The sequence below is a fragment of the Eleutherodactylus coqui genome, chromosome 1 (assembly GCF_035609145.1).
Source record: "Eleutherodactylus coqui strain aEleCoq1 chromosome 1, aEleCoq1.hap1, whole genome shotgun sequence".
NCBI classification, from domain to species: domain Eukaryota; kingdom Metazoa; phylum Chordata; class Amphibia; order Anura; family Eleutherodactylidae; genus Eleutherodactylus; species Eleutherodactylus coqui.
Window position 1 is genome coordinate 360,354,851 of NC_089837.1, and position 13,625 is coordinate 360,368,475.

Sequence of the window (13,625 nt, forward strand, 5' to 3'; positions counted from 1 at the left end):
TAATGCACTTTGTAATATACATCGTGCATTAAATATTGGCCAAACAGAAGTTATACACTTACCCCCTCCGGTGCTGGCGTCCCCGTCTCCATGGCGCCGACCAAAGCCGCCTTCTCCCTGGATTAGATGCGCTTGCGCAGTCTGCCCTCTTCTGTCCGGCTCCGGCGTGCTCGCACCGCACAGGGCTTCTGCGCATGCAGACCTGTGTGGCGAGAACTAGCCGGAGCGGCCCCTTCAGCGCAAGCGCGTCTAATCCAGGGAGAAGGCAGCTTTGGTCGGCGCCATGGAGACGGGGACGCCAGCACCGGAGGGGGTAAGTGTATAACTTCTGTATGGCCAATATTTAATGCACCATGTATATTACAAAGTGCATTAATATGGCCATACAGAAGTACTTAACACCACTTGCTTTCGCGGGACAACCCCTGTAAAAGCAGTGTAAACCACTTCAGAAAAATAAGTTGTTTTTTTTCAGAAGAAGAAGAGCCCAGAAGAACAAGCGGAGGTTGCAGACTGCAGTCTGTATGGTGCGTTGCTCTCCAGACTCTCTCCTGTATTGCCTGTCCACAAATTCCTGCTTTCTTTATACCATTTGTTATCTGGTCTCCTAGCAACTTGCGTGTGATTCCGCATCTATATGCAATGTAATTGTGTCTGCACTGTGGATCAAACGCATCCATAGGGATCAATGGAATCCGCGGAAAACTAGAGCATGCTGCGAACTTGCAATTCCTACCCAAAAGTATGAGCGAACCGGCGAAAGTCAATGCATTTCACTATCCGCGAATCATATGGGCGGACAGCGATTGCGGAATCCACAATTCAAATCCATTTGTGTGAGACCGGCCTTACACTGAATGTCCAAAGAAATTTTAAAAAGAACACCTTACAAGAGTTAATGCAACAGAAGTACAGCTCTAGGACTAATCGTGCACACTCATGTTTTTTCTAATATATGCTTTAAAGGATAATGTACCTTTCATGGACTGATTCAACTAAAGCTCTAGACTCCACTGTTAGGGCTCATTCACACGGGCGTATTTAGTTTTGGTTCGTGAATACAGTGTGTACTCACGAACTGAAAATCTGTATATTCCCCACATCTCTAGACCTGGTTGCGGGTTTTATTGTGCGTATGTACGTGCAAAAAAAATGCATTAGTTCCCATTGATTTTATGCATAAATACCCAGTGAATAGACATGTATTCGCCGCTCTTTCTACGTATTTACACAATCCCATTCACTTTAATTGCCTATTTCTGTCAATAATAAGGACCAAAATAGAACGTGCTGCAACTTTTTTTACATGCTTCAATACGTGCATGAAAAACATAGGTCGGAATACCCCAATGTGAATCTGTGGGCTTTCAGTCCTCCGTATTACACTTGTAATACTAGAGTGTAAATACGCCCGTATGAATGAGCTGTATGCAATTTGGAAATTAGAATGGGACACAGGATGGAAAAACTTAGAACATACTTGCAAGGCAGAATGCGAACAACATCTTTGGGTTTGTAGCTCTCTATGCACACCGCACAGTTTTCGGCTTCAATGTCGATACCCTGGAATGACCAGAAAAAAAATGAAGTCATTTGATAATAACAGCAGCAACAACATGAAAGGTTATCACGTATGCAGCAGTGATTGCAAAAATTCAATAAGAAGTGGCGAGTCACAACCCACGGAGATTACACTACAAATACTCCTAAAGACAAGCACTGGATGACGACAGCAGCGCCAATCACGACACACTGACCTCTCCAGACTGAGTATTCTGGCACAACTAGTCCATGAAAGACGTTGGCGAATATACAAGCGTACACAAAGCAACGCCATAGTTTGTCTAGTGATTCAGTTGGGTTCCTCCCAATCACTCTGTAAATATTATGAGATTTGTGGGTTCTAATTTTGTCGCCATTACATTTAAAAAGCAAATAAGGGATAAAAAAGCCTGAGTCCAGATACAATGTTACAGATAAGAGCAGAACATGCATCAAATGTGGCTGAAAGGTGAGAATGTCATTTGCACAAGTCATATGGTAGTGAGCTACATTTTTGGTAGAACTGAAAATGTGTACTGAACATTTTAGGACACCGATGTGAGAGAATGTCCTGGAACTATATAACTTGTATAATCCATTAATCCAGCACTTGTTAGTCGAGATTCTAGTTCAACATCACACCAGAATTGCCCAACAGTCAGAATCATCACAGGAGATCTAGGGTAGAAGTTAATGAGCGTTACATAAATGAAGGAGGGTGATCTGGAACTGCAGGTAGTATTGGATTACACTAGATTGTTCATGTCTATTGCTCAAAGAATATTGGATGAGAATTGGAATCTTCTATTACAGCACCTCCTCAGAATGAAGTTATCCTATTAAAAGGGTTTTCCACAACTTGCAATTGCTTCACAAGCACTCTGTCCTTCCTGATTGCTGCAGCCAATCACTGTCTATAGAAGATCACTGCTGTGGCCAGTGATTGGCTGCAGCGGTCACATGTCCTGGTCCGCAGCAATCAGGAACGAGAGTGGTTAAGAAGCAACTTTAAGTCGTGGGAAAACTCCTTTACATTACGGTGCTCCTGCGTACAAATCTAGGGGCACCAATTAATATCAATATAACCAAAAATATGAAAGTGCTTTTTAGATCTTGCTGTTGTGTCTGCAGAGAAGACCATGTAAGAAAGCTACACATAGGCAGCCCACAGAGAGAGAATGAACAGGTTATATACATTATGTTGTGATACTAACCTCAACCATGTCAAAAGATGCCAAAGCATTGAACATTCATTATGATGATCTGTTCCGACAAGTATTTAAATGATACCATACAAAAGACTATTGACACACTTATGAATCAGCATAGCAAAAGAAAAGAAAGTCCAGTGGATCAACAGCCTACACTTCATCTACACTTTTCTTCTCTCTTTGAGAATGAGTTTTCAAAACCACTAAAACCTTTTAAAAACATTCCAGAATGGAATTTTAAGGTAACAGAGAAGGTCAAGAAAAGTCCTCTGTTCCGGACTCTGCACATGTGTGTACTACATAGATATTCCTCTGCTTTGTAAGGCCGGTCTCACATGACCAGATTTCCATTCGGGAATCTGCAGCCAGCGTCTGCACGGGGGATCAGCAGCAAAAGGCATGCATTGACCGGTATGTAAAAATAGCTTTTTCCGTCACACTTGCGGAAATGAATTGTGATTTCAGCAAGCGGAGGAAAAAATAAAATAAAAAAAATATTGCAGCATGCTCTATTTTGCTACGGACTCCACACGGACGGCTTCCTTTTGCTACGGACTCCACACGGACGGCTTCCTTTTGCTACGGACTCCACACGGACGGCTTCCATTGAAGTCAGTGGAAGCAGGTTGACCCGCGGCCCTTCTGCAATTGATATTGCAGATAGGCTGTGGGTACCCATGTCATCAACTTGTCACGGCACAAAAAAAACAAACATTCAAAAAAAGAAAATCTGTACTGAGCATGACCGACGGTGAGCGCCCGCGGTCGTCCACAATACAAAATAAACAGGTATGCGGGGTCGCCGGCTGAGGTTAGAGTCAGATTCTGCTGTATGCTCCCACATGTAGAGTCCGCCTGTGTGAGACCGGCCTTAGGCAGATTCCAAACGTAGCAGACAGGACTACCGTGAACCCACAGCAAAATCCACAAGTGTAGCATGCGGATTTCACCCCCTCCACATTGAAAGGGGTAAAACCTGCTTTAAAAATTTCCAGCAGAAATTAGTATGCTGCAGATTCAGAAACCGGCACCGCAAGTATATTTAATTAGTTCACATCTCATCCGCATGCCCATTATTGTAACCCACTGAGAATTTTTGAGCAGAAAATCCATAATATTTCCAATACTTGTGGACATGCCCCAATGCTTCATTTCCTATGTAGTAGTATTGTAGGGGAATAGAACACTTGCTGCCGGGTTCCCCTGCAGGTTACAGCTCTACGGGTTCATGTAATCCTTAGAACTCATTCCATGAAATTAAAATGTTCCCATCCGAGTCTTATCCATGTATATAATTTAGCATCTAAAAAGAAATATAATGCTGAAAATCTCAAATTATGATAATTAAAGCAAATCCAAAGAGGTGTGTAAGAGTCTGTTTAATGAGCGAACAATGTCAAGGTTTATACAGCAAATACCGTATATACCGGCGTATAAGACGACTTTTGAACCCCGAAAAATCTGCTCTGAAGTCGGGGGTCGTCTTATGCGCGGTAATACAAAAAAAAAAAAAGTGTAAAAAAAAAAAATCATTAGTCACCTCCCCCGGCGTTCTGTCGCGCTCCGGCAGGATGTCGCTCGCTCCTCGTCCCCGGCGCAGCATTGCTTTCTGAATGCGGGGCTTGAAATCCCCGCTTCCAGAAAGCTAATACACACGCCGTCAGCCGGTACAGCTATTCAATGACAGCATTGAATGGCTGTGATTGGCTAAAACACACGTGGCTTCAGCCAATCACACTATTCAATGACATCATTGAATGGCTGTGATTGGCTGAAGGCGCACGTGTGTTAGCAATCACACCCATTCAATGATGTCATTGAATAGTGTGATTGGCTGAAGCCACGTGCGCCTTCAGCCAATCACAGCCATTCAATGATGTCATTGAATGGATGTAACTGGCTGACGGCGTGTGTATTAGCTTTCTGGAGGCGGGGATTTCAAGCCCCGCATTCAGAAAGCAATGCTGCGCCGGGGACGAGGAGCGAGCGACATCCTGCCGGAGCGCGACAGAACGCCAGGGGAGGTGAGTAATGATTTTTTTTTTCTCCATTGTAATACCGGCGTATAAGGTGAAAGTTGGGGGGTCGTCTTATACGCCCCGTCGCCTTATACGCCGGTATATACGGTACATCGTTGGCTCGTTCTAACGAGAAAACATTCAGCTGTTCACATTTGCTGTATAAGTGACAGTGAATGACTGACCGGTGGGTAATTTAACCGAACAATTAGTGAACGAGCCAACGATGATAGTTATGCCTGCATAAAACTAATGTTGAACGCAACGTGAACAATTTATTGTTCATAGATCGGTTGTTGGCTGCATTGTTCACTTGAGCTCATTTGAAATAATTTTTCCGTGTAAAAGGGCGTTAAGACAGAAATTACATGACCCTGGTAGCCGTTAGCTAAAACATACACCAAGTTACTAATGTGCTGTCAATAGAGCTAAATTCCGAAACCAATGTGAAACAAGCAATTAGCTTGGACCTCCCTTCAGAAAACAAGAACACCTCAAAAGATCTGTGGATGTAAAATCAGATGGAATGCAATATCACTAATCAATACTCTGTTAGTACAAATAATAGAACTATAGGCTTGTGTTTTAGACCATAAAAAGTTCTCTCTAAGGCCGCCTGCACACAAATGGATTTTTGCTGCAGAATCCACAGCAGGATTCCGTTCATAGCATGCTATAGGAAATCACTTTTTCCTGCACACAAATGAAAGTGGATTGCGCTTTCTGCTTGCGGTGGGAAAAAGCATGCTCCATTTTTGAGCAGATTCCACGCAGACGGCTGTGTGCAGGCGGCCTTCGTCTACATGCTCACATCTGCGTCAGGAGAGCAGGAACACAGAATCCCCTGGTCGAAGGGTTCTATTTGATGATGGTTCCGAATGGCGCTCAACGGCCCCATTGACTATAATGGGGTCCATTTGGTTCCCATCATGCTTTTCAGCATTTTACCATACAAATAATTTCTGCATAGAGGATTTTTTTGGTCCGGCACGTCACACTAGATCTGCACTGGACGCTCCAAACGAAGCCTCTGGCACAGATGTGAACAAAGCACTCGATTTAAAAAATTGACATAATTTGTGGACTGCAGGTGCCAGAACTGTCCGGGAAAATATTAAACACTATTCATATAGACTCCATTGTCCATCATTGCACTTTTTGAGCCCATCTCCAAACAGTTCTTAGGAAGATGGGTTTCGTAGGCCTCTTTTTGAATGCTATATTTGTACTCTAAGTCTTCTACTACTGCTCAACTAAAAATCCCTTCTATCCACCAAATCCTAATATATATTACCAGAGGCACCTATTAGGTATGTCCCTTATTGCCGGCCCTTTTCACACAAGGAAGGAACCACTGGCTATTCACGAGTATCAAAGTATAGTGAGCATCCTTGCCTTGCACACTAAACTCAGCCTTTTTGCAGATGACCTTCTGTTACCATTGACTAACCCACTTACCTCACTGCCCAACTGGATTGTAGTTCTAAAGAAATTCAGAAAGGCATTAGCTGTTAAAGCAACTTTCCGGTCTTGGAGAAACAAAGATGTCCGAACCGCTTCTCTAACTACCTTATGCAAACTGTGGATTAGTATGCATCGATAGTCTAAAACCCCATTTACACGGGATGAATGTCAGGCAAATGACGCCAGACACTCACTCGTTCCAGCACACATTCTCTTCTGAGCTGTTACAGAGGAGCAAGTATTGCTGGCTCTGACAGACCGGCCAACAGGGAGCCAAGGTGGCTGGAGGGGATTTCTCTCCTTGCTCCCCCCCCCCCCATCCCTCTCCATTCATTTAACACAGCGGCTGTTCAGAACTGAACTGCTGCTATTTACAGTGAGCAATCAGCGTTCAGGTTTTAGTGCAGCCTAAATGATGAACGATGAATGGCCGCTGTGTTAAATGAATGGAGAGGGGTGCTGGAGACCGAAAAGAGAAATCTTCTTCAGCTGCCCCACTGCGAGCCAACTATACTAGTTCCTGTGCAACAGAACAGGAGCGAGTACATGCAGGGATGAGTGTTGGGCATCGTTTGCCCGACAGTCGTCCCGTGTAAATGGGGCTTTAGACAGTGCATGCTGCTCTGACTTGCCAGTGCTGATTATATAAGCAGCATTGGCAATCAAAGCAGCATGTAATGTCTTAGACTACTTATGCATACAAATGCACAGTGTGCATCGTGTACTCAGAGGAGCGGTACAGCCATCATTGTTTGTCCAGGAACGTAGGGTCACGTTAAGGTAATTACACCAAAATCTGAAATCCTATTTTGTAACACACCCTTACATACTCAGCTCATTGACCTTAACTTCAGGTTTAACACTCACACCCATTGTATTCTGTATCTTATTATTTATATCCTTGGTAAGCTTTAATCCCATCTATAAATGGAACTATGAAACTATCCTTTGCCAATTCAAATTAGATTTTCTAAAATGGGATTGCCCTGACCTTTTTGGACAGGTAGAATCCATAGTGTCAAGGTAGTGTTGTTACCAAGGATTATAGATTTGTTTAGAACCCCTATTTCTGTCCCAGATCAGGCTATTCAGTCTCTATAAACACATGTTTTATCTGTTATTTGGTCCCATAAATATCCCTGTATAGCCGAAAACATCTTTCTACAGAAGATGTGGTGGTCTCAATCCTGCATTCCCTCCAGATGAAGATATCACACAATTTATGTGGTGGCAAGTAAATAAACGCACTACCTTGGATGATTTTCTGTTGCATAGTAAACAGGTTTCTTTAAAGTATTTCGTTAATCATTAAAAGCCTCCTCCAGAACAGCGGTGGAAAAAAAACTTCATAGATTTCATTTTCTGTCTCCTTTTACAAATCAAAATAGAGCTGAGCGCTATGAAATCTATTAGTAGATTCCACCCTATGTCTCCTTTCCCATTTATATGGTATATTGAATGGTACCTTAAAATATAATTAACTCCCCTATATGCCCATCAATTTTATGTGTAAATACTCGGTAAATATGCATGTATCATGCATATTCACTGCAAAGTTACGTGAACCCAATCAATATATGCTCCAACAGGACTAGGATTTGACTTCTACATTAACCTTGGAACGCTGGCACCGCTGAGGCAAATGGTTTAAATAATAATAATCTGAAAATCTCACTGAATGAAACTTTGTTGAAACGGATCTATAAGACCTACATGGCACCTGTCAGAGGGCATCCTATAGACCCAAAGGTCTCCGACTTACATTTTAATGACTTTGGCGATCTCCACATTTGTTGGTCCCATCCAGTGGCCCAGTCATTCTGGAGAAACCTGTCCTACCTCATTACCTCTGTAATGGGTTGTGCTTTTGGATTGGATCCCTTAATTCTTCTTATGGGTGATAAGCCCGCTGAAGTTCGTAATGCCTCTTTTAAAGTATTGTCATATATTACCACGGCAGACCATATATTATTTTATAAGGGTATTTGTAACAATATACTTCCTACTGATCCACAGATTTCGTGCATAAATAAAACAATGCGGTATGAAATACTGACTGCTATTTGCCTGGAAAAAGTAATTATTTTGACTAAATATGGGAATCACCGATATAATTTATTAATGTGCTAAATTTAATTATATTTAACTCTAATGCTAATAGGAGAAAGCTAGGCAATGTCTTGTACTTGAATTAGTATATGGCTGGGCTGACGCAACCAAACGGTAATGCGCTGCATAAAAATTCCAGCATTTTATCGGTGCAGGAAACTATGTATCTCTTCGCATTGTCGCGTTTTTGCCTGCACAATGCTGTACATGTGCAGTGTTATTGCGTATGTACTGCGTCCCGAACGTACCGATTGGAAATAAAAATAGGGGTGTGCGCGGGTAATAAAAAGAACACGCACTTGAACGTGGTGATTTTCAAGCGCTGTGTGCTCTATGTTTCAGTGTTTTTTTTAGCATTTAACGCACCCCATCACCAATTACAATGATGAGGTGCGTTAAAAAGTGCTGTCAAAACACAGCACAATGTGTTCAAAAACGCCACTCGAAATTGCGGTAAAACACCGCGACTTCGAATGGCGTTTTCTGAACACGTTTGAGAATGGCCTTAGCTGCGCAAGTAGCAATGTATTATTTATTTCATTATTTTGGATAGTTGATAGGTTTATTAATTGTATACCGCATTTACTTGCATCTTCCTGCATATACTCCTATTTAGGTGCCTTTGTATCCCCCTGCGGCAGCTTATCTTGGCAGATTGTTGCGACATTCTGTGCTGAAAATCCAATGAATACCTTTAGTAGAGAAAAAAAAAAGTGATGGGTGCATACCATGCACATACCAGCAGCCAACACCAGGTGCATCCCCATCTATAAGTGAGGAAGTGACATTGCCCCGAAACGCGTCTTTTTATGCTGGTTTAAAATAAAACAAAGAAGCTGAGCTTACTTCTTGTATTGTCCTGAACTTTATATTTTGGGCAGCTGCTCCTACACCCATCACATTTTTTCTTCACCAATCCATCAGAGTAGCCTCACCTGCCAGTGCGACTATCATTGGGTTGGCTGCACCCGAACAAGTAGGTCTTTTTTAAGACCCACCATCTTAACGAGAGAGAAGAATCACATCTTCTATACGTTCCTCTACCTACCAAAACAGGGTATAATTTTTTCAAACCATTCATCCATTCAGGTAGCTCCACCCCTATCTTTGTTTTTTTCAGCTTTCTACTTATGAACACATTTGAAACATATAGGGAGTGGGGGGGGGGGGGGGGGGGCAAAATCAATACAAACAGACATATACCTTCTCTCCTCTCTTTACTCTATGCAGCTGAAGTTGGCTGATGGCTTTTTTGGTTTCTTTCCGGTTACTCTTTAAAACAAAACATAAAGTAAATTAATGACAGTAAAACATATTACAAATAATTTCATCTTCACGATATGATTTTATATACCCACATGTGGTTGTCCATAGATTAATATGAATTACAAAGTCCAGTGTAAGAAATCAAAGAGTAAATAAGACCATAGCTGGTCACACACATTAGATATCTGTTGGCCTCTAACTTTGGTGAAATCAGCCCACAACTACAAAAGTACGGGGGTCCCGAAACTGTCCCCTAATAGTAGGTCAGTGGAAATATTTGGGCATACTGGATATGCCCAATCCTTTGTTCTCAAAATAAGCCGTGGCATAGGGATCTGGCAGCAGCTTATTCCGCTCTCCGTTGAAAAACTAAGCTGAGGGCTAGTGAATGTATAAGGCCAGCAATTATATAGTCACCTGATTTCCATACTGAGCTCCAGTATATAGGAAGCGTTGGATGTAGTAGAAGATTAACCAGGCCAGGGATATAATCATCATTGTGATAAAGGCAATGGCTACAAACACCACTGACTGACCACTGATGAATTCCTGGACATGCCTGGTGCCCACTGTGATGATCATCTTTACTGGTATGTTTCTTCTCAGAAGCTCCACGATATCCATTCCTTTTGAGTAGCCAACCATTATTACCACAGTGTCACCAGTTCCTGCAAGAGATTCAAAAACAGTTGGTCATCGGAAAAAAAAAAAACATTAAATATAAAAAACATGGCAATATATGTGCAAGAACTAAAAACGGAGAAAAATAAAATAAAATCTGCTAAAATTCTGACAAATGTTAATGTTAAAAAAAAAAAAAAAACAAACATCATAAGCTATTCAACACAAAAATTCTGTGCAGCAGTGATCCCTGACTATTGGCTAGGAGCCACATGTGACTTGTGATCCCTCGCTGTTTGCTTTGGCATAGGATTTTGGCAATGTACATTATTGCAGTCATTCCTTAAAAGGGGTATTCTAGAAAAATCCAGGATCAGAAGTGTAAAAAAAAAAAAAAAAAGTTGCATACTACTCCCGCTGCCCGCCATCCAGAACTAGAACCCCGGTTCCCACCGCTCGAAACACAGAAGCGGCTGGCGGTTGCACGCCATTCATTGTGCATATAACCATTGAGCCAATCACAGGCTTCAGCTACAATTTTTTCTGCTGAAGACTACGTACGATTGGCTGAGCGGCAATGTGCATGATGAACAGCATGTGACTGCCAGACTGCTTCTTCCAGGTTCCAAACAGTGGGCACCAGGGCTGGCCGGGGAACCACTGCAGCTGCCAAGTATGTATTTTTTCTCTCTTTCACACAATTCTGAACCTGGAATTTTTTTTCATTCCCCTAAAAAACATTTAAACATTGAATAGTGTCAATTTTAATGGTATATTACCAGTGTCACATTTACCTTAACACTATAAGACATGCCGTTACGTCCTGGGGGTGCAGGGTTTATATGAAGCAGGTGCCACCTGTCTGATAGCAAACATCTGCCTGCAACAGCCGCGATCAGCCATTGCTGATCGTGACTGTTAACCCTTTAAATGCAGCTGACAATTCTGACAGTGGCATTTAAATGCCCTGATCGTGGTTCAGGAGTCCCAAACTGAAGGTCTCCAGGGCTGTCATGAATGAATGCCTATCAAGGCATGGCATTCCTTCATAGACTGTCTTTCAAAATTTGGTATAGTATTACACTCTAAGTGATCAAACGATCCCAAGTTAAAGTCCACTATGGGGACTAAGGAGTAAAAATTATTGGAAAAAAAATAAAAAAGTTTAAAACTCCCATTTTTCCAATATGAATAAAAATAAATTAAAACATATATAAAAGCATATTTGTTATTCTTGATTCCATAAAAGTCCAATCTAAAAACACATTATTTATCTTGCACGGTGAACACTGTCAGTAAAAAAAATGTTAAAAAAATAAAATAAAAAAATTACCCAACGCCAGAGTTGCGTTTTTTTTGGTCATCCAATCTTAAGGAAAAAAAATTAATAAAAAGCAATCAAAGAGTCACATGAACTCCAAAACGGTACCAATAAGACATTTCAGGACGTCTTGGAAAAAAAATGAGCCTTCACACAACTATAAAAAATTAATTTCAAAACTATTTAAGTAGCACAACAAAAAATAAATTATATAAATTTAGCATTGCCGTAAATGAACTGTTACACAGAATAAAGTTATGTCATTTTTGCCGCAATGTGTATGCTGTGAAGACAAGACTTCCCACCCACAGATGGCAGAATTGTGTCTTCCCATTTCACTCCACTTAGAAAGTCTTAAAAGTTTTTCAGTACATTATATGGTACCATTAAAAATACAAGTAATCCCACAAAAAACAAGCCCTCAAACAGCTACTGTGTGTCAATAGAAAAACAAGAGTTGGGATTTTTTTTAAAAGTGAAGAGAAAAAGGAAAAAATGAAGAAAAGAAAACAAACACCTACTTAAGTGGTTAAAGTAGATATCAGTATAGGTTTACAAACTTGTGATTTTTTTCACCATATTTTATATGTCTCTCCTTTATTTTTGAGTTCATTGTCATTCATACAAAAGGTATACAAAGTTGGGGCCCTAGGCTCTACACCGACAGAATACACAAAGTATCTTTTGTCAGACTAAGAGCAGAGGACTGTAAGCGTGTGGAGCCGGCAGGGATTATGGACTGCGTATGACAGCGTATCTCACACTCGCTGTCACGCTTAGTCTTTTGTCTAAATTTCCCGCTCTGTCGCTTCGCAACGGCGCATAGAGATGTTGCACATACACAATGTAATTGCGCATATACAGCATTGATTACATGCCCATAGAGAACAATGGGCTTGATCCCACATAATACGTGGGAAAATAGGATATGCCGTGTTCTGTTTTGCACACATATTCACAAGCGTGAATGAATCAATAAAAATCAATGTACTTTCATTGATTCAATTTATCACACTCGTAATATGCGGTGAAGTTACGTTCGTGTGGGCCCAGCCTAACAGTCATATCTAGCATCCATTCCAACTGTTGGATAACCAAGAAATGCTAATATGACCCCAGAGTTTTGAAGTCCTGGAACACTTAATATTTGGTTTCTAGTTGAGGCTCATTTACACATAACGATTATCATTCAAAATTCGTTTAAACGGAAAAAAAACTAAAAAGCTTAAAAAAACCTTGTTGGCTTTTCGTCCTGTGTAACTGCTCACCGCTCAGCACTGCCCATAGGAGGTGAAGCGCTGATCAATAAGCAGACGAGACGCTAGCAAGCCTTTCAGTTTGCACGCTCTGCACAAGCGCTGATTATCTTAGGGGTGAAGTTAGTACTCGTGTAGTCCTTTCAAAGACGGTCGGCCCGTGTAAAAACGGATAACCGCTCACGGCTACAATACGTACACACATTTTTTATTTATAGTACAATAGTAGCCAGCTATTTGCTTTCTTTGCAAATACCTTCCAGCATCCTGATCTCAAGGCCAAGTGTCAGGATCTACCTGCAGAACATTCCGTGTCAAGTGTGCTGAAGCATATGTTCACATGTTGCTGATACACAATAGAAAACTTTTTCATGAACCAGAACCAAAATTGAAGTGATGGTGTGTAGCAGACTTTGTTTCTACATTAGGAGTATTGATAACATTGGTTAGACCGATATAGACAATATATTTTCAACTATACAACCATTTTCAATAGTTAAACAAACTGCGCTATGTTGGATCAGGTGACTCATACAGATTACCTAGAGTGAGCACAAATTACCTGAGCTATGTGATAAGCTGAACAGACTTGTTCTCTCGGTATGTCAGGACAGACTACATGAGAGTCTACTCTTGTTGAGTTGGGGAACACAAGGGCTGGTAACTGCATATAGTTATGTGCTGATGCAGAGCAGAAACTGCAGGCTCAGGAATAGAGTCAAGGAAAGAACAAACACTCGTAGGAAATAACCATGTAACAATGACATATAGTCACACTGCTATACGTCACCAACAAGACTCAAAATACTGCTGACAT

The 13,625-nt window shown here is 41.4% G+C and overlaps 1 protein-coding gene across 1 annotated transcript in view; it reads right to left on the reverse strand.

The window, feature by feature from the left end:
- The window catches only part of RNF149 (ring finger protein 149), a 54,396-nt gene that overhangs the window by 13,197 nt on the left and 27,574 nt on the right, over nt 1–13,625 (reverse strand). Inside the window, exons 2-4 of the mRNA XM_066577732.1 lie at nt 10,028–10,278; nt 9,548–9,616; nt 1,481–1,563 (exon numbers count right to left, since the gene is read on the reverse strand). Coding sequence (XP_066433829.1) covers nt 1,481–1,563; nt 9,548–9,616; nt 10,028–10,278 — 403 coding nt within the window. The remainder of the gene's footprint in view (nt 1–1,480; nt 1,564–9,547; nt 9,617–10,027; nt 10,279–13,625) is intronic.